The 20062-nt window shown below is 44.7% G+C and overlaps 1 protein-coding gene across 2 annotated transcripts in view; it reads left to right on the forward strand.

The window, feature by feature from the left end:
• The window catches only part of nlrc5 (NLR family, CARD domain containing 5), a 219569-nt gene that overhangs the window by 136475 nt on the left and 63032 nt on the right, over nt 1-20062 (forward strand). For both annotated transcript variants that reach the window (XM_073069838.1, XM_073069837.1), the window contains exons 30-34: nt 1344-1433; nt 5314-5376; nt 6583-6666; nt 15185-15268; nt 19412-19495. In XM_073069838.1, the coding sequence (XP_072925939.1) occupies nt 1344-1433; nt 5314-5376; nt 6583-6666; nt 15185-15268; nt 19412-19495 (405 nt within the window). The remainder of the gene's footprint in view (nt 1-1343; nt 1434-5313; nt 5377-6582; nt 6667-15184; nt 15269-19411; nt 19496-20062) is intronic.

A 20062-nucleotide genomic window follows, 5' to 3' on the forward strand; every position in this document is an offset into this window, starting at 1 on the left:
TTGGAGGTTTTCAAAGTTATGAAGGGCATGGATAAGCTATCTTGTTCCCAGAGTAGGGAAATCAAAAACTAGAGAGCAAAGGTTAAAGGTCATGGGGGAAGATTCGAAGGATACCAGAAGGGTAAATTTATCACACAGAGTGAGATGGGTATATGGAACAAATTGCCAGAGGACATGGTATCAGAAGGCACAGTTGATGATTTTTAAAAAAACAATTGGACAGATACATGGATAAGAAATGTTTAGAGGGCCAAATGCAAGTGGGATTATATTAGATTGGCATCTTGTTGAGCATGGACAAGTTCGGCTGAAGAGCCTGTCCAACTCTGTGGCTCTGTGAATAAGGAGTGTTAGGACAACGATCATGAGACAGCCCTTTCAGTTTCTGCCTGGTGCTGTACGGAAGAGCAGCCTCAGCAAAACGATCAAAACTAAAATCAGACTCACTTGTAGTATACGTGGCATGCACTGGTGAGGTGGCGTACGTGGGGTCATTGTCCATTAAGAAATCTGAAGCTGGAGAGGAAGAAGCTGTTCCTAAAATACTGAGTGTGTGTCTTCAGGCCCCTGTGCCTCTCAGTGATGGGAACGATGAGAAGAGGGTGTTTGCTTGGTGATGGGAGTCCCTCACAATGGATGAGGCACTGCCTTACGAAGGTGTCCTTTAAGCTGGACAGAATAGTGCCCATGGTGGAGCTGGCTGGGTTTACAGCCTCCTGCAGATTTTTCTGATTCTGTGCAGCAGCCCTTCCATACCAGATATACCAAGTCTCCTCAAACTCCTAATGAAATATGGCCACTGTCATACCTTCTCAACGCTCAGCAACTTGAAACAGCTCACCCTTTCCATGCTGATCTCTCGTGTGTTCCCTCGACTCCCCCTTCCTGAATCCACAGTCGGTTCCTTGCTGTTACTGATGTTAAGTGTAAGGCGGTTGTTGTGACACCACTCAACCAGCTGGTCTACCTCACCATCTCATCACCTGTCTCCTTTGCCTACTCATCACCATCTGAAACTCTGCCAGTGTTAGTTGTGTCATCAGCAAATTTATAGATGGCATTTGAGCTGTGCCATGTATGGGTGTAGAGAGAGTAGAGCAGTGGCCTAAGCACTGATAAAGTCTTGGTAAAATCCTACTGTTTTTCCAAGTTCAGATGTGCTTCTCCTAGGTCTCCTCAAATTTTTCATTAAAATACTTACCAGTTCAATATTACTCAGTGTCAGTATTCAATATTCAAAAGTACCCCAAATTCCCAAGCTTGGGAAATCTATCTGATTATCTGCAGTCCTTTTCACAGGGTACAGTTTTGTAAAACCAATATTTCATTCTGATCCCCTGCAGTGTCAGCAACAACAGAATCTCCCTGACTGGTGTTCTGTACCTGGTGGAATCCCTCAATATATGCAGGGATGTGGTGGAGGTTGAAGTGAGGTAAGCAGGCATGTCCGTTAAATTCACGTTGAAGCCTATGATACCCATCCTGGGATCTGGTAACCTGATTGCTCCATTCAGACATGCCACACACATCATTCATTGAAGATGAATGTGCCGTTGTATAGAACATGACCTCTGGGGTGGAGTGAAACGTGAGCTTGCGGTCATGAATGTGGTACTCAGAGACAAACTGGCCTGTTCTGGTTGTTAAATGCCAAATATCTAGAATTAGCTGGATGTGAAAATGGAGACCGGCGGAAAGAGGTGGATTACAATGTGGGTGAATGTTAGGTGATTGACTGACTTGTAAATGATATATAGTCATAGTGATAGTGTTATACAGCACAGAAACAGGTCCTTCAGCCTACCATTCTACACTGACCATCTGACACTTATCAATACTAATCCCATTTATCAGCACTTTGTCCACAGTCTTCGATGAGTGGGCGATTCAAGTGCTCGTTCAGATACTTTTTAGATGTTGCCTGGGTACCTGCCTCTTTTTCAGGTACGATTCAGCATCAGAGCTGCTCATAAGGAACTCAAAAGTATCATGACTTCAGCTGCCAATTTCTAGTGTTTGATAGACCCTGAGGGTTTGAGCTAAATCACTGGATGTGCATCCTGAACAACGGGTATCCTAAAGGTGTCCTGTGTTCTGCAGCAAAAAACATGCTCCACTCAGTAGTCTGATCAAACACGAGCATTTTCAAATCAAAATTCTCCACTGGCAAGAAGGAGGAAGAGATGGGAATGATTGTGAATCAGCTGATGTTGGTTTGAAGAGAGACACAAAGTAAACGCACAAAATGATGAAAAGGACTGGGCGAGGAGCAGGGAAGTAAGTCTGTTGAATTTAAACAATGAACATAAGACTATGAGATGCAATCTCCAGTTCTGCAGCAAGATTGGAATTAGTTTCACAACAGAAGCTGTAGGTTCAGATTGAGATTTATCTATCCATACACAGTGAAATGCATTATTTGCATTAACAACCAACGCAAACCAGGGATATGCGGAGGGCAGCCCGCAAGTGTCTCCACACATTCCTGCGCCAGCATAGCACGCCCACAGTACTCGGCAGCACACAGCGAAACAGACCATACCATAACAAACAACCAAACAATAACAGCAAAACAAGTTCCTTTACTCCCTCCTCTCCACCCACACACACAGACAGTCCTCCAACTCCAGGATGGGCCTCCAGCCTCTTGACTCCAGGCTTTGGCCATCGTGCTTCAACTTCCGGATTTCTAATTGACCTTCAGTCTCCAGTCTCTGTAATCGACCCCCTGATCAAGCAATGACTGATGTGGGGACCCCAAACTCCAGACAAATTCCAGGCTCAAACTCCGGGTGCACCAACTGGCCACTCCTGCTCACATCGCCTTCAAGCGCAGAGCAGATGCCCGGATTGCAGACGTCCTTAACATTCAACTCTGTGCAACAGATTTCTATGGAATGATGCTAATTCAAAGTTAGTTAGCATGTTAACGGAACTGGACTGATAACATGTTAAAAGGTATTGTAAACTATACACAACTTAATAGCATGGCTAATCTTCCTCAGAGAGTTAAGGTGGGGGAAAACAATTTGGTGTTCCCTAAAGTGAGGGAATTTACCTCAGAATCAAGTCTTGGATGATATAATCACATGTTGATAATAGATTCCGTAATTACAAAGATGTTCTGTGTTCTGATTCTCCGATGAATCTGTGTAACTATTTACCTGTGTCCCAGTTTTAGAAAGTTTGATCCCTTTAAATAATGTTTGACTTCTGCAGCAACAACCCCAGTGACCTTGTATGCCGAAAGGAAATTCTAACTCAAGTCCCTTCCCCTCCTCCCATCCTCCAGTATGGAGGAGGCATTCATAACGACTCCAACAGCTTACTTATGTATTGAGAAATCTTGAGAGTTTGTGGGGCTGGTTAGGGTCAGTAGCTTTTCTAGGTGAAGAACTGTCAGTAATTTTTATTCTTACACATTAAATTTCCCTGACAACGTTGGCTTTCTTTGGGATAAACAGAGCAAGCAGTCTGTTTTCTCTATGGAACTTACACTACATTAAATTAAGTAATTTTGAAAAAAATTAGAGAAGAAGGTTTTCAGCAAAACATGGAACAGCTTCGATGTTTGGAGCGAGGGAAAAGCTCCGTAGAGCAGGGAGGCAATCACCTCAGAACCAACTCGTTATATTAAAGAAACAACATTTCAGTCTCCGGCTGGAGAGCTCCCTTCTCAAGAGAGAGAAGAACAGTTTTGTTGACCACATCTCTGAATTAAATGAGCAAGTATTTTGATGTAGAATGCACTGTACATTGACTTTCCCATCATTTAAGTCTGCCTCATCACGTAAAATCCACCCAGCAAAAAAATGCACTGTTTTTTGTCTGCGATAAGAGGTGCAGCAGGATAGCATAGTGTCAGTGTAAATGATTACAGTACCGATCGGTCAGCCAGGTTCAATTCCACCTCTATCTGTAAATTCTCCCTCGGACCACATGGGTTTCTTCTGGGCCCTCCCACCATTCCAAAGCTGCCGATCTTTGTAACAGGTTAATTGGTCACTTGGGTGTAATCAGGCAGCTCAGCTTCATTGGGCTGGAAGGGCCTGTTATTGTGCTGTATCTCTTAAAAAAAACTTTTACTAATATTTGCTTCATTTAATTTTAATCTTCAGATGATCTTAAATCTATCTGGAAGGAATATAGATTAAGTTGATTAGTGACTTATCCACCTGGTCCTGAGGATCTCTCTAGCATTTTTTAGCTACATAAAGGAAAGTAGCCACATTCCCGACCCTGATTGGAGTCCACACCGATTTCTGTACCGAGCTTCATCACAGGCAGATATTACCAGAGATACGGATACAAGGAAGTGCTCGATGCATCTTTGAAAAAATGCAACCTCCTCACTCACTCAGGGAATCTCTGGTCTATAATCGCTCAAAATGGAGAAGGAGCATTCAGACTGGTACTGAGAGCATCATGCTATGCTTTAGGACCACAGAGAGGACATTATGTAAACGGGGAATGGAATGAACCATCACTCAACCATAACTACCCTCTCACTCCAGTGATGACCTCCTTCCCATCCGTGGGAGGGTGGGCTTCCCATATTGGCTGATTGGCCGCCTGAGAACCCAAAACGCTAGAGTGGAAGAAAGTCATTGTCAATCCTACGATGGGAAGTTTGACCATCACAAATTAAAATTGAAAGTTATGTAAATACAGCAGTTCGGTTAGTATTGGTCAGGAGAAAGGACAGATCATGTTCCTTTTTTTGAGAAGCTGATTTCTGAGGCCAAGCTTCCCTAGAAACTTACCTCTTACCAGAGATTGTGTCCTGTAATAAGATGGTTTTCCATTCATCACTTGTAAAATCTTAAAGGGCCAATCAAAATCTACCGATGCTTTTATTTCTTCTACATGTCAGTGAATCCTGAATTTTGTTAATTATAGTTCGTTTGCCATGAGGCATTAACTGAAATGAGAAGGTTTTGAAATCCTATTGATGATATACAAGAAATATTGGAGAACGTTTATTGTGTGAAACCATTGTACAGACTGCAGTGCATTGTGGCAATAAATTGATCATATAGCGATCCAGGCTTTACAAATCACAAAGCCAGCTGATACATTGTGGTAAAAAAGATTTGTGAAGGAGGAGAGAGTGAGGAAGGTGTTTTAATCCATTAATAGCCCACCCACCATCTGCAATTTGGTGTTACATAAACCAGTAACCAGTCCCCTAGTCAGATCAAGTTCTGTTGGAATCTTGGCTGCACCTATGTAAACTGAGTTTTTTTTTAAGTAACACGGTAAAGATTACCGATGTGAATGACATATGCTGTTTGTCTTCATTTTAATGTATAGTTTGGCATCAAATGGAAGATCGTTTCTAAAATTTGCAAAGCAAAGTGAGAAGAAGGCATGCAGGTGAGTGAATCAGTTGCTTTCGGAATATGACTAATAGTATTAACATCTGCTAGCTGGTGTATAACAAAGCCTGAAATTTCCAGTGAAACAGCGAGATCAACCATCAATTTGAGTTTCATTGTCAAAGACCCAATGAACTCATAGATCACTTATGTAGGCAGAGTGGTACACTTTTACAAAGGATGAGATGTATGCTATTTAATGATTTGAAACTGGGCGGGTTTCAATCACAGAATTACATGGCTGTAGATCATATGATTGTTTCCATCTTTCAAAACTTTTGGCTCCAAAATTTGCATCTTTTCCACTGTGAAAAACATACCCACAGAATCTTGTAAAAAATGTAATATATTTTGGTAGTACTTTACCCGGTTGCATTAAATTAAATTCATTTCATTCCAATTCACCTACTGATTATTATGTATTAATACAGGAAATGTTCCCCTTATTTAACACGAGTTCATAACCAAGAGCAATGTTTTTTAAAGTAATGAAAATATTAGCTTCACAAACACAAGGAAATCTGCAGATGCTGGAAATTCAAGCAACACACACAAAATGCTGGTGGAACACAGCAGGCCAGGGAGCATCTATAGGAAGAAGTACAGGTGACGTTTCGGGTCGAGTTCCATCGTCAAGGTCCTGACGAAGGGTTTTGACCTGAAATGTCGACTGTAAAATATTAGCTTCATCATTTTCACTGTATCCATCTGTGCTTGTTATTAATTTGGTCTACAGTACTTGAATTCTCAGTTCCCTGGTTTGCTTCTTACATTCTTTTGCCTGCCTTCCATTCATTCTTGTTGGCTCCTTCTTCCATTTGTTTATTCTGCTGAATTCCTTTTATAGCTTAGTTAGTATCCTGTAGTGTGAGTCCTATCCTGCAATCATTGGTAAAGTCTTACATTCACTGGAGGGAACAATGCATGTCAGACTCTTGCTGATAATCTTGATGTGAATTACTTCTCTTTATTCTGAGGACAAAGGATGCTGGAGCTACTCAGCAGGTCAGGCAACGTAAAGAGAAACAAAATCAGTATTTCAGATTGAAGCAAAGTTATTGATCTGTATTATTTTCTGTTGTTCCTTCTGCAGACACTGCATGACCGTCTGTGTGTTTACAGTACCTTCTGATTTGTTTCAGGTTCACAGCATCTGCAGTTTGTTGACTTTAATATTTTTTTCCTTGTTATTGGGTGTGTACAGGGTGAAGGAATGTCAACTGAAAAAGAAAGACCTGTTGAAGTTTTTCTCCATTGTTGGACGGAGCACATATTTGACAGAGCTAACGTGAGTTCTTGGTTCCCCTGAAATCTTACACTGTCTTATGGTTTAGAAACATATTTTTGTGTACGAATTCCCTTACACTCGAAGAGGACAGTCCCCACAAGGTAGAGAGCAGACCTTGATGGCAGATAAAGGTTTTTAATGACTGCTTATCCGTTGAACATTGTGATTCTAGATTTTGTTCAATGCCACTAAACTGGAGAAGATAAGAGAAGCAGGAGGGAGATCCTTCTCATCTCACCCCCAAAAGTCCATCAGCCCCAGCCTTGGAAAAGCAGCCACAGTCCTCAGAAGTAGAGAATTACAAAGATTATTTTCTTAAGAATTTGGTGCATGTTTTAGTGATCTTTGGTGCTACAGAGATTGAAAAGTAGTTGTCTAAGGTTTCTCACAAGCACCTCCTTGTATTTGACCACTTGCGATGCGTTGCTGGATTGATTGTTGCCGTAAGTCCTTGGTTCGTGCTGGTAGTTGCATGGCCATCGTTGGACCAGTTTTCTCAATAGTCTCTTGAAATGATACCGGCTCACATTTATTGTTCCTTAAATGTGGTTAAAAATGCTTCCTCATGCAGCCCACAGGAGATTTATTAGAAAATCTGCCCCAGAGAATAATCTGTATAAGTGACACATAAAGACCAGGGAATTTCACCAAAATCCAAATTACATGTACCTTTGTGTTCTAGTTCTGAGCTCTCCCAGCGAGGCTGATGGATGCATGTGGTAGCAGCAACTATTGTGAACATATGAAGTCACTTCCCATGAGGGGAAAAGAAAAGTGATCTGATCAAACAGTTATGATTAGCATGGGGCTCTCACACACTGAAACAATCCTTAACTTGAGTTTTGGTTAAAGGGGTTTCCCTCTGACCTGAGGGGACAGTCCAGAGAGTTCACTTTCTTCTATCCAACCACTTGCTGCTGATATTCTGAGGCCTTCCTATAGCCTCCCTGACCACCAGCCAGTCCCGGTAACCCTGGACAGGTGAGACCGGCCTAGAGGCATAGCCTGATCCATTCCTCTCCCATTAATCCGAGCTTGATCCTCTGTTCAGTCTCCTTCCTGCAAAGCATCCTGACCCTGGTCCAGCCCTCAATTCCCTCAGACCACACACTGTCAGGAATAGAATCTCAGCTGAAAACCAGAGGAGATGAGAGACATGGAAAGGTTTTCTCAACACCCTCTTGACAAATTATATTAAACTTTACCGTCCACTAATCTACCCACAATGTGAAATGTTTACACAAAATATTCTGCAGATACTGGAAATGCATTACCATAAGACATAGGAGCAGAATTAAGCCATTCAGCCCATCGAGTCTACTCCACCATTTCATCATGGCAGATCCCGGATCCCATCCAACCCCATATACCTGCCCTCTTACCATATCCTTTGATGCCCTAAGGAAACGATCAACTTCCGCCTTAAATATACCCATGGTCTGGCCTCCACCGCAGTCCGTAGCAGAGCATTCCACAGATTCACTACTCTCTGGCAAAAAAAAAGATTCCTCATCTCTGTTCTAAAAGGTCGCCCTTCAATTTTGAGGCTGTCCCTTCTAGTTGTGGATACCCTCAGCACAGGAAATGTTCTCTCCACAACCACCCTACCTAGTCCTTTCAACATTCAGTTTCAGAGAGATCCCACATATTTTTCTAAATTCCAATGAGTACAGGCTCAAAGCTGCCAAACACTCCTCATATTTTAACTCCCTTCATCCCCAGAATCATCCTCGTGAACCTCCTCTGGACTCTCTCCAATGACAACACATCCTCTCTGAGATAATGAACCTAAAACTGTTGACAAGACTCCAAGTGCAGCCTGACTGGTGTCTTATAAAGCTTCAGCATTATCTCCTTGTTTTTATATTCTATTCCTCTTCAAATAATTTCCAACTTTGCATTTGCCTTCTTTACCACAGACTCAACTTGTGAATTAACCTTCTGGGAGTCTTGCACGAGGACTCCTAAGTCCGTCTGCACTTCTGATGTTTGAACCTTCTCCCCATTTAGATAACAGTCCACTCTATCGTTCCTTTGCCCAAAATGTATTATCATACAGTGTGTTCCATTGGCCACTTTTTTGCCCATTCTTCCAATTTGTCTAAGTCCTGCAGAAACCATGCTGACTTTGACTTATTTTATCATTAGTCTCCAAGTACCCCGAAACCTCGTCCTTAATAATGGACTGCAACACTTTCCCAACCACTGAGATTAGACTAACTGGTCTATAGTTTCCTCTCTTTTGTCTTCCTCCCTTCTTAAAGAGTGGAGTGACATTTGCAATTTTCCAGTCTTCTGGGACCATACCAGAGTCAAGTGATTCTTGAAAGATCATGACTAATGCACCTGCTATCTCTTCAGCCACCTCTCTCAGGACTCTGGGGTGTAGTCCATCTGGTCCAGCTCAAGACCTTTTCCTTTGTAATAGCAATGTCACTCACTCCTGCTCCCTGACACTCATAGACCTCTGGCATACAGCTAGTGTTTTCCACAGTAAAGACAGCAGCAAAGTACTTATTAAATTCATCTTCCTTTTCTTTGTCCCCCATTGCTACTTCACCAGCATCATTTTCCAGTGGTCCAATATTGACTCTCACCTGTCTTTTATTCTTTATGTAACTAAAAACAATTTCGGTATCCTGCTTTATATTATTGGCTAGTTTGCCTTCATCTTTCATCTTTTCATTTCATACAGCTTTTTTTAGTTGCCTTTTGCTGGATTTTAAGAACTTCCCAATCATCTAACCTCCCACTCACTTTTGCTACCTGATGTGCCCTTTCCTTGGCCTTTATGTAATCCAGAGCTTTCGTTGTCAACCACGGTTGCCTGGCCCTGCCATTTGAGAACAACTTCTTATGTGTGACATATCTATCTTCCGCCTTGTGAACTATTCCCAAGAAACTTCAGTCACCTCTGTTCTACCATCATCCTGGCCAGTATCCCCTCTGCCACCTTCCAATCCACTAGGGCAAGCTCCTCTCTCATGCCTCTGTAATTCCCTTTATTCCATTGCAATACTGATACATGTGAGTTATGCTTCTCCCTCTCAAATTACAGTATGAATTCAATCATATTATGATCACTGCCTCCTAAGTTTTCCTTTATCTTAAGCTGACTAATAAAATCAAGGTTATTACACAACAGAGTAACACATATTTTCTTAACACATTCCTGTGTCACACTCAGTGTAGAATTGGTCTGGCTTAACCTGTTATCTTGCTGCCAGATCATTGCACAGCAAGGATTTGGAACTCAATGTCTTGTGAATCAAGTTCACATTCCATTACTTGGTGTGATTTGGTAAGTGTTAAAGGTCATTTTCATATAACTTGTACTGGTTTAGTCCTGGTTCTTTTATTTCACCTAGTCACTGTCTGAAGAGATAGCAGTAGCCAAGAGAATACGAACAAAGTGTCAAAACATTTGGATGTGGCCCAGGTATGGAAAGAGAGACACTGACGTGGGTCGACGGTTCACCAACCTTAATAAGAACTGCTGCAGAATTTAAAGGCTGAGGAAAACAATAAACTCTGTGCCATTAACAAAAACGGTTAAACTGACAGTTAACGCCAACATTGCAGCTGGAAACAATAACTAATTTCTAAATGAATCCCGCTTCTTGACAGCGTCAGTCAAAATGGCAGTCCTCTTTCCTGGACAAGGACAGGTCAGTAGGGAGCATTAATGTTGCTGTACTTTGGGTCAAGTCTTGACGAGGCCAGAACAAAAGGAAGCAAGTTAAGTACCATCACCATGAGACAGTGATTAGCTGGAATGTGTGTACTCACAAGCACAATTGCCCCTCCGTAGGTGCAGCTCCTGATGCACCGCAGACCTGTGGCCGCTGGGTCCTGGATGAGAGATTTGTCCAAGAGATCATTGGCTGGGATCCAAAAATGTTCCTCGGGGCCATCCCTCTCTCAATCCACGAGGTACTGGACCTTGCCCAGCATCCAGCGAGATGCTAGGAAGTGCTGAATGGTATAGACCAGGGAACCATCCACCAAGTAGGGAGGAGGGTGGGTTGGGGTGACTGGAGCCAGGCTGACCAGCCTGAGCTGAGAAATATGGAACACTGGGTGGATCTTAATTGATACTGGTAGGCACTATCTATATGAGACCTTGTTGATAGCCATTTCCACTATGAACAGTCTCACATAGTGTGGGGACAACTTGCGGCTCTTAAATTTGAGGGGAAGATCCCTTGATGCTAGCCAGGTCTTCTTTCCTGGCTTGAGAGACCTCACATGTTGGCGGAGGCGATCAGCCTTCTGGGTATGTTGTTTCAAGCATGTATGAAGGAAGTCCTGGCTCATCTCCATGTGAGCTTGTAGTGTTGGATCAACTGTTCAGCAGCAGGAATTCCCAGGTCATTCTCCTGCTCAGGGAAGAGTGGTGGTTGGAATTCCTTCTGGCATTCAAAGGGGGACATGGAGGTTATTTTGGGCAATCTCTGCCCAAACCAATTAGTAGCTCCAGGACACGGGGTTGGAAGAGGCAAGGCAGCTCAGGGTTGTCTCCAGCTCCTGGTTCACTCTCTCAGTCTGACAACTAGATTGGGGGTGGGTATCAGACAAGGAGCTGGCCATGGCTCCCACAAGAGAACAGAAAGCCTTCCAAAAACAGGATGTGAACAGTGGTCCTGGATCACACGTGATGTCCTGGGGGAAGCCTTGCAGCCTGATTACATGTGGGTGGCAGTCTCACAAGCTGACGGGAGCTTAGGGAGAGCAATGAAGTGGGCAGCCTTGGAGAATTGGTAGTGCTTCCATTGGACAGTGATGAAATCCACCAGGAGGTGGGACCAGGGGAGGTGAGGCATAGGCAGCAGACATAGCAGACCCTTGGAGCACTGGCTTGATGTCTTGTTCTCAGCACAAGTGGAACAGGCAGAGATAAAGTTGTGGGCATTCTGGGACATAGATGGCCACCAAGAATTTTCCCAGGTCCTTTGAATTCCCAGATGGCCAACCAGACAGGAGGGGTGGCCTCATCGCAGCACCACGGAGTGCATCATAGCCGGGACAAACAGTCTATCGGGAGGTCCCCCACTGGGGTCTGGATCCGACTGTTGGGTAGCCCTCACCTCTGCCTCTTCTCCCCAAATCACTGGAACAGCAAAGCACGAACAAGGAAGGTTGGTGTCTGGATCGGCATTGTCCTCAGACCTGCTGAACTGCTGGGAGAGAGCTTCAGCCTTGGTATCCTTGCTGCGGGGATGATAGGTGAGAGTGAAATCAACCGGGTGAAGAAGAGAGGTCAGCGGGCTGGGTGGGTGTTTGTGTCTCTTACCGTCCCAAACGTAGGAGAGGCTCGAGATCTGTCCAAGCCAAAAAGGAATGCTCTGCCCCCTCTGGCCAGTGTCGCCATTCCACCAGAGTCTCCTTGACAACCAGCAGTTCTCAGTTCCCAGCATCGTAGTTACTCTTGGCAGGAGGCAAGCGAAGGAGAAGAAAGGCGCGAGGGTGCAGCCGGCTATCCGGTGAAGCGCGCTGAGAAAGTACATCTCCAGTGCTGACATCGGGTGTGTCCACCTCGTCAGTGAATGGCCAGGATTGGCCTGGGTGCTGCAGCACTGGGAGTGGTGAAGCATCTCTTCAGTTCTGGGATTGTTTGGTTTGCTTTGTTTGTCCAGTGGAGTCCTGCAGAGGTCGTCCTGCTGAGTGCATTCATGTAGGCCACGACTGAGCCTAAATTTCAGGTGGAGCAACGATAAGTTTCACAAACCCCATGAAGCACTGCCCCTGTCTGACCATGGATGGTTTGGGCCTCTCTGTGACTGCCTGAACTTAACGTGGGTCCATTTGATCACTGGAAGAGGTGAGTATATAGCCCAAAAACAACACCTGGTCTTCATGGAACTTACACTTCTGAGGCTTGGCGTACAAGTTATTCTCAAGGAGCCTTCTGGACATGTTCCTAGCATGAGCAGAAATAGATCAGAATGTTGTCCAGATACACTAAAACGAACTGATTCAACATGTCCCTACGTACATCCTTGACTAGGGCTTGAAAAACAGCAGGGATGGTGCCCAGATGAAAGGCAAGGGACTCATAGTAGCCAGAGGAGGTGTTGACAGCTGTCTTCCACTCATCCCTGCTCTGATTTGGACAAGGTTATAAGCGTTGCACAGATCTATCTTCAAACGAAGAGGAAAGCGGGGGAAGATGGCAGCTGCTTCTCACGGTCATATTGTTCAGGGACCGATAATCAATGCGGGGACAGAGCTTGCCATCCTGCATGCACACTAAAATCGCCCCTCCTGGTGAAGTTGACGGGCGGATAAATCCCAAGGCTAATGCCTTCTGGGTGAACTCCATGGCCATCATTTCTGGGTGAGAGAGTGCAAAGAGCAAGCCCCAGGGAGGACTGGTACCGGGTGAGCGGTCAATGGCACAGCGAGGTGGCTTTCTTTTTACTGAAGACCTCAAGAAGATCAGTGTATTCAGCCGAGATGCCAGACAGGTCCACCTCAGTCGCTGACACAGGAGGTTTGCAGACCAGAGCTTGAACTGGACGCAGATGGGCATTAAACGTCCCCCCAGTCTTAGAGTGCTTTTAGTCTCTGGGTTATGTCAGGATGACCAGGAAAGGCCAAGCACCAGTGTCACTTCCGGCGAGTTAACCAGGTAGGAGGAGAGTTGTTCCCTATGGTTGCCCTCCAGCACAAGTTGGAGGGGTTCGGTGGAAAGGTCGATCTTCCCGGTGCCCAGAGGTCGACCATCCAGGGCTTTGTTGATCTTTTTTCTCAATTACTGAGTCAGAACTCTCCATCTTCGAGCCAGAGAGATGTCCAGGAGTTTCCTGGCTGCACTGGAGTTGCTAAGTGCCTTATGTTCATGAGTACGAGAGCACCACAGCAAGGAGGATGGGAACATAACACAATGAGGGAGGACTGACCGGTGTGGGCTCACCTCCCTCCTGATGGGCATCCTCTTTTATTGGACACCTAGAATGTAGCTGCCCGGGGATGTCCTGGATCACCGCAGTAGAGGCAGGAGCCCGTGTCCTGCACTGATCTGATTCCTCCTGAGGTCGGTGCTTGTGACCCCCACTTGCCCAGGCTCCTCCATGGACTGGGTGCTGTGTGATGAGGCTGAAGATAGATGGTGGTACAAAGTGTAGGAAGCTCAAGACATGCTTTTCCAGTGCCTGTCATTTACCTGATCGTCAACTCAGATAGCCAAATTAACCAGGTTGCCTAAATCATTCTGCTCAACACAGACAGTGATCTCATGTTGGAAGCTTACGTTCAGCCAGTGCTGGAAGGCAGTGATGAGGGATCTCTCATTCCATCCCGTCTCTACCGCAAGGGCGCGGAATTTAACTGCACGTTCCCTCACCGTCTCTCTACCTCGGTGCAAGTCCAGGAGTCTCCTGACCACTTAGCCAAATACTCTGCTTAACTCAGCAGCAGCGTGTCAAAGTGACTGGGCTGTGGAGGAAACCTTGCTCCCATAGAACGTTGAACAAGCTGGGTGGAGGTCCTTCCAGGAGTCTGCTCTGAGATGGATCTCATCTACGTGACGAGCAGGAGTGGCATTTGGACTGAGAACAGTGACTGCTTGCATGAACTTTCGTTCACCTGTATTAGGAAGTTTTCTGAGGTGTGTTGGTGTGACATGCACCCAAAAACAACAACATTCAATAATTATAAAGAATTATATAAAATAAAGTTTAGAAATTAAAGTATGGATATGGAATAACATATGTGTATATACATTAATAATAGCATGTATATACAGTACAATGTGCAGTGATGGGGGTAATAGAGAGGGGTTAAGGTGGGCTAATTAACAAAGCCTATTTCAGACATGAAAGAGTGTAAATGAATTAAATATAAGTAACAGGATTACAACAGTATGAAGTATATGAAAATGACTCTTAACATGTATACATAACCATAGTTAGTCATCATTAACAACAGAAGTCACAGATCAAGTGTTAGCTTTAAAGCTGCTATTTGCCATGTGATCTCCCTTGGTTACAATAGTCAATAAATCCCCCCCATTCAGGAGTTCATTGCATCTCATTTCTTTTTGCAGTCATTGGGATCAAGAGAGTTAATGTGATGGGCAAGATTCTGAATTTGCATTCATTCACCCCAGCACCTACCTCCCTCTGCTGTAAGATTTAACGCCTTATGTTCTTCAAACATCATCATCGCATCATTGCTTTCAAAGCTGAAAATCCCATGTTATCCTGCCTATGGGATTTATAAACTAGACAACAAAGCTTCACTGTATGCTGATTCCAAGAACTGAACACCGTTTTATAGTTTTGAATACACCTGTTGCAATCTAACCTGTGCTCTGTGCAAGAAGTCAACTTCCTGTGGTGTACACCACATGATTGTTCCAGTTATTTGCAGAGTTTGCACAGTTGCAGCAAAGGTATTGTTGAAGGTATTGTTTCTCCTACACTCTATCTTTGTCGCTGGTGAATGATGAAAGTTATGTCTTACAGAGAAAAAATTGTTTAAAAAGAGATGCTTAATTGTTGCTTTTTAATCGTAGGCTCACCAACAACATAATGGGGGATGAAGACATGGGAAATCTGGTGCAGGTCGTGGGTAATCTCAAACATCTGGAAGAACTCAAGTGAGTGGTCACACACAGTGCAACCCCTACAAGAACAACTTAAAACTTGACCCAGTTACATCAATATGAGCTAAGGAACTTTATAAAAAGTAAACACTTCAATAACCCACAACTTAAAATTAACCAGTCATTAGTGATTTAAATCTTTGGAAAATAATATTTTAAACTAATAACTCCCTTGTCCTGGTTTCTTAGAGCATGGAAACAGCACTTCAGCCCAGTTGGTTCATGCTGACCAAGGTTCCCATTTAAACTACCGGTAGTCCATTTGACCATGATTGGTTCATTCTTTTCTTTCCATGTACCGGTCCAAGAGCTTTTTAAACATTGTTTCAGTGTACCTGCCTCAACAACTTCCTCTGGCAGCTTGTTCAAAGTCAAAGTAAAATTTATTATCAGAGTACATGCATGTCAGCACATACAACCCTGAGTTTCCTTTCCTGTGGTCACACTTAACAAATCTATAGAACCGTAACAGTAAACTGCAAACAAACTATGCAAATGCAGATATAAATAAATGGCAATACATAATGAGCATGAAATAACAAGATTCAAGATTCAAAAACGTTATTGTCATTCTAACCGTACATCAGCTCTGCAGGGCAGAATGAGACAGCGTTTCCCAGGGGCAGTGCAATCATAACATAACAAACGCAACACTAAATAATAAACATAACAATAAATAGTAAAACACAACAGCCACATGTCAGTTAAAAACAAGTTATAAGTGTCCAGTGCAAGTTAAAAGTGTCCAAAGCAGAGTCAGGTAGAGCAGCTATTTAGCAGTCTGACTGCCTGTGGGAGGAAGCTGTTTAGTAGCCTTGTGGTTTCAGTTTTGATGCTCCTGTAACGTTTACCTGATGGCAGAAGAACAAACAGTTCATGGAGAGGGTGTGAGGGGTCTTTAATGATGTACCGTGTCTTCTGGAGGCAACGACTCTGAAAGAGGTCTTGGACAGAAGGTAGGGAGACCCCAATAACCTTCTCTGTTCCCCTAACCACCCTCTGCAAGGCTTTTTTGTCAGCAGCACTGCAGCTGGAGTACCAGGTTGTGATGCAAAAGGTCAGCACACTCTCAACCACGCCGCTGTAGAATGGAGTTAAGATGTTAGTGGGGAGTGATGCTTGTTTAAGCTTCCTCAGAAAGTGCAATCTCTACTGGGCTCGTTTCACAATCCCAGTGGTGTTCCTGGACCAGGTGAGATTGTCCAAGATCTGCACCCCAAGGAACTTGATGTTTTCCACTCTCTCCACTATGGAGCCGCTGATGCTGAGGGGTGTGTGCTCAGGCTGAGACCGTCATCGCCTCGGTTTTGGTGACATTAAGCATCAAGTTGTTGTCACTGCACCAGCTCTCTAGGTGTTTAACCTCCTCCCTGTACATTGTTTCATCATTTTTGCTGATGAGCCCCACCACTGTGATAACAAGATAAAAGAGTGAAGTTATCCCCTTTTGTTCAAGAGCCTGATGGTTGAGGGGTAGTAACTGTTGTTGAACCTGGTCCTGTGAGTCCTGAGGCTCCTGTACCAACCACCCTCTGAGTGAAAAAAATTGCCCCTCAGGTTCCTACTAAACACCTCTCCTCTCTCCTTAAACCTGTGCCTAACCCTGGGGAAAAGACGAGGTGGCAATTAGTGCAGACTCATGCTTAGTTCTTGAGCTGTTGCTTTTTAATTATGTGAATATTATTGTGTTAATATTATTTTGTGTGCTATATGAGGTATACATACTGTGTTTTGCACCCTGATCCCGGAGGATACATCTGTATGGTTCGATGACAATAAACTTGAACCTGATCTTAAACTTGCTGCCAAGTCCTTGACCACAACTTCTGGCTTTCTACACTTCACATTCAGGTTTATTTTTCACATGAACATGGACTCATACTGTCAGTTTCCCTGCCAGTTTCCTCCAACATCGGTGTATGTAAAGCAACAGATAAATCTTGATGGGATCAGTGTGCTAAACACTGAGATTACAATTTGTTGACGTTGAATCTTTGAGATTAATTTTAAAGTTGAAAAGTGAAAAACAGGTAGGTCATGCAATTCTGGTAACCAATCAATGTGTGTTCCTACTGCAATAATAAAAATCAAACTGCCAGAGATAGACAGCAGGTCAGGCAGCCCCTGTGGAGGAAGAAGCACGATGAATACTTTGGACTGATGATCTGGCAGTTGGTCCTAACTCTTCTGATGAAATGTAATTGACCTGAAATTTTAATTATTTCACTACAAATCCAGGCTGGCCTGCTGAGTATTTTCAGCACATTTACAGTACTGTGCAAAAGTCTAGGCACATATTTATAGCGAGGGTGCTTAAGAATTTTGGACAGTCCTGTATTTGTCAACATGGAGTGGAGAGCAAGTTTGTAAATCTGGTGGGAGAAAAGGATGTAAGGAATGGTGAGGGAGGAGTGCCGTGGGAAGATGGTAGAGAAGGAGTGCCCGGGGAAGGGGGTGGCATGGGTGCAGGCACACCCAGTCCTGAGACACCAGGCAAGGTCATTTGGTTACAAACAATTGGTTTATTGATCATTATAGAATGTTTCTCTGGTGCTTCCCTCTCCCTGCCCCTTGTCCCAACCATGACTCCCCTCTCCCAGACCCCTTCCCACTCCCAGTCCAAAAAAGAGGCCCATATCAGAATCAGGTTTATCATCACTCACATAGGCCATGAAATTAGGTTTTTTTTGTGACAGTGATGCACCATCAATAACTCACGCTGAGACTTAGGAAGCGAGATATCGGCTTTTATTGACTGGAAGAATAAACAACACTACATCCTGGGGAAAATGAGGGAGAGCAGCAACCCACAGTCGCCTTTATACAGGGGTCTGTGGGAGGAGCCACAGGAGCAGTCAGCAGGGGGTCTGTGGGAGGAGCCACAGGAGCAGTCAGCGGGGGGGTCTGTGGGAGGAGCCACAGGAGGAGTCAGCAGGGGTCTGTGGGAGGAGCCACAGGAGCAGTCAGCAGGGGGGGGGTCTGTGGGAGGAGCCACAGGAGCAGTCAGCAGGGGTCTGTGGGAGGAGCCACAGGAGCAGTCAGCAGGGGGGGGGTCTGTGGGAGGAGCCACAGGAGCAGTCAGCGGGGGGGGGGTCTGTGGGAGGAGCCACAGGAGCAGTCAGCAGGGGGTCTGTGGGAGGAGTCACAGGAGCAGTCAGCAGGGGTCTGTGGGAGGAGTCACAGGAGCAGTCAGCAGGGGTCTGTGGGAGGAGCCACAGGAGCAGTCAGCAGGGGTCTGTGGGAGGAGCCACAGGAGCAGTCAGTGGGGGGTCTGTGGGAGGAGCCACAGGAGCAGTCAGCGGGGGGTCTGTGGGAGGAGCCACAGGAGCAGTCAGCAGGGGGTCTGTGGGAGGAGCCACAGGAGCTGTCAGCAGGGGTCTGTGGGAGGGGCCACAGGAGCAGTCAGCAGGGGTCTGTGGGAGGAGCCACAGGAGCAGTCAGCAGGGGGTCTGTGGGAGGAGCCACAGGAGCAGTCAGCAGGGGTCTGTGGGAGGAGCCACAGGAGCAGTCGGCGGGGGTCTGTGGGAGGAGCCACAGGAGCAGTCAGCAGGGGGTCTGTGGGAGGAGCCACAGGAGCAGTCAGCAGGGGGTCTGTGGGAGGAGCCACAGGAGCAGTCAGCAGGGTCTGTGGGAGGAGCCACAGGAGCAGTCAGCAGGGGTCTGTGGGAGGAGCCACAGGAGCAGTCAGACAGGTATATCTAGTTCACCACAGACAGTTCTACAGTGCAATACATTAAATTACTACAGTACTGTGCAAGAGTCTTAGGCACATATACATATGGTAGGATGCCTAAGATTTTTGCACAGTACTCTACATTATCTGCAATTATTTGTTTTCAATTCCCACTACGACTCCATTCGGAAACCACAAGAATTTATGGGGACACAACGTCGTCCGACTATCCTCAGCTATTTACAGTATGCTTTCTGCTGGCTTCCTATTGAAGGGAATCAGATGCGATTTCAAAGCTGGTACAGTCTGTTTCAGATTTCATGATATGTTGCTATATATTTCCGAAAAAATATCATGATACCTGATAGTTCCGTGCGGGATGCAGAGATAAGCTGTGGGACAAGTCCTTACTGTCCCACTCATGTCAAATGCAGAATTTAAAATGTTATTGTTTTATTTTCCAGTCTACAGAAGAATGGGATTTCTCTTGCTGCTTTTGAAAACCTTTGTGCGACACTGAATTTTTATCCTAAAACATTAACAGTAAGGTATGTTTGTTACTGACTTGGGGCAAAGGAAGGGTGTTGCCAGTTATTTATTTTCACTTTATCTTTATCTGCACTGGCAGAGACACTCCAACACCCTTACACAGCAATCTTCTGGACTTCCTCTCTGCCTCTGTCTATGTCGGTTTGTCTGCCTCTCCCTCTATCTACGAGGCCTATAAAAAGTACTCGTCCCCTTTGGAAATTTTCATCTTTTATTGGTTTACAATATTGAATCACAGTGGATTTAATTTTGGCTTTTTTTTTGACACTGATCAATAGGAAAAGACACTTCTGTATCCAAGTGAAAACAGATCTCTACAAAGTGATCTAAATTAATTACAAATATAAAACAAAATAATTGATTGCATTAGTATTCACCCCTTTAATATGACACACCAAATCATCACTGGTGCAGCCAATTGATTTTAGAAATCACATAATTAGTTAACTGGAGATCACCGTGTGCGGTCAGGGTGTTTCAATTGATTGTAGTAAAAATACACCTGTATCTGGAAGGTTCAACTGCTGGTGAGTCAGTATCCTGGCAAAAACTACACCATGAAGACA

The sequence above is a fragment of the Hemitrygon akajei genome, chromosome 17 (assembly GCF_048418815.1).
Source record: "Hemitrygon akajei chromosome 17, sHemAka1.3, whole genome shotgun sequence".
NCBI lineage: Eukaryota > Metazoa > Chordata > Chondrichthyes > Myliobatiformes > Dasyatidae > Hemitrygon > Hemitrygon akajei.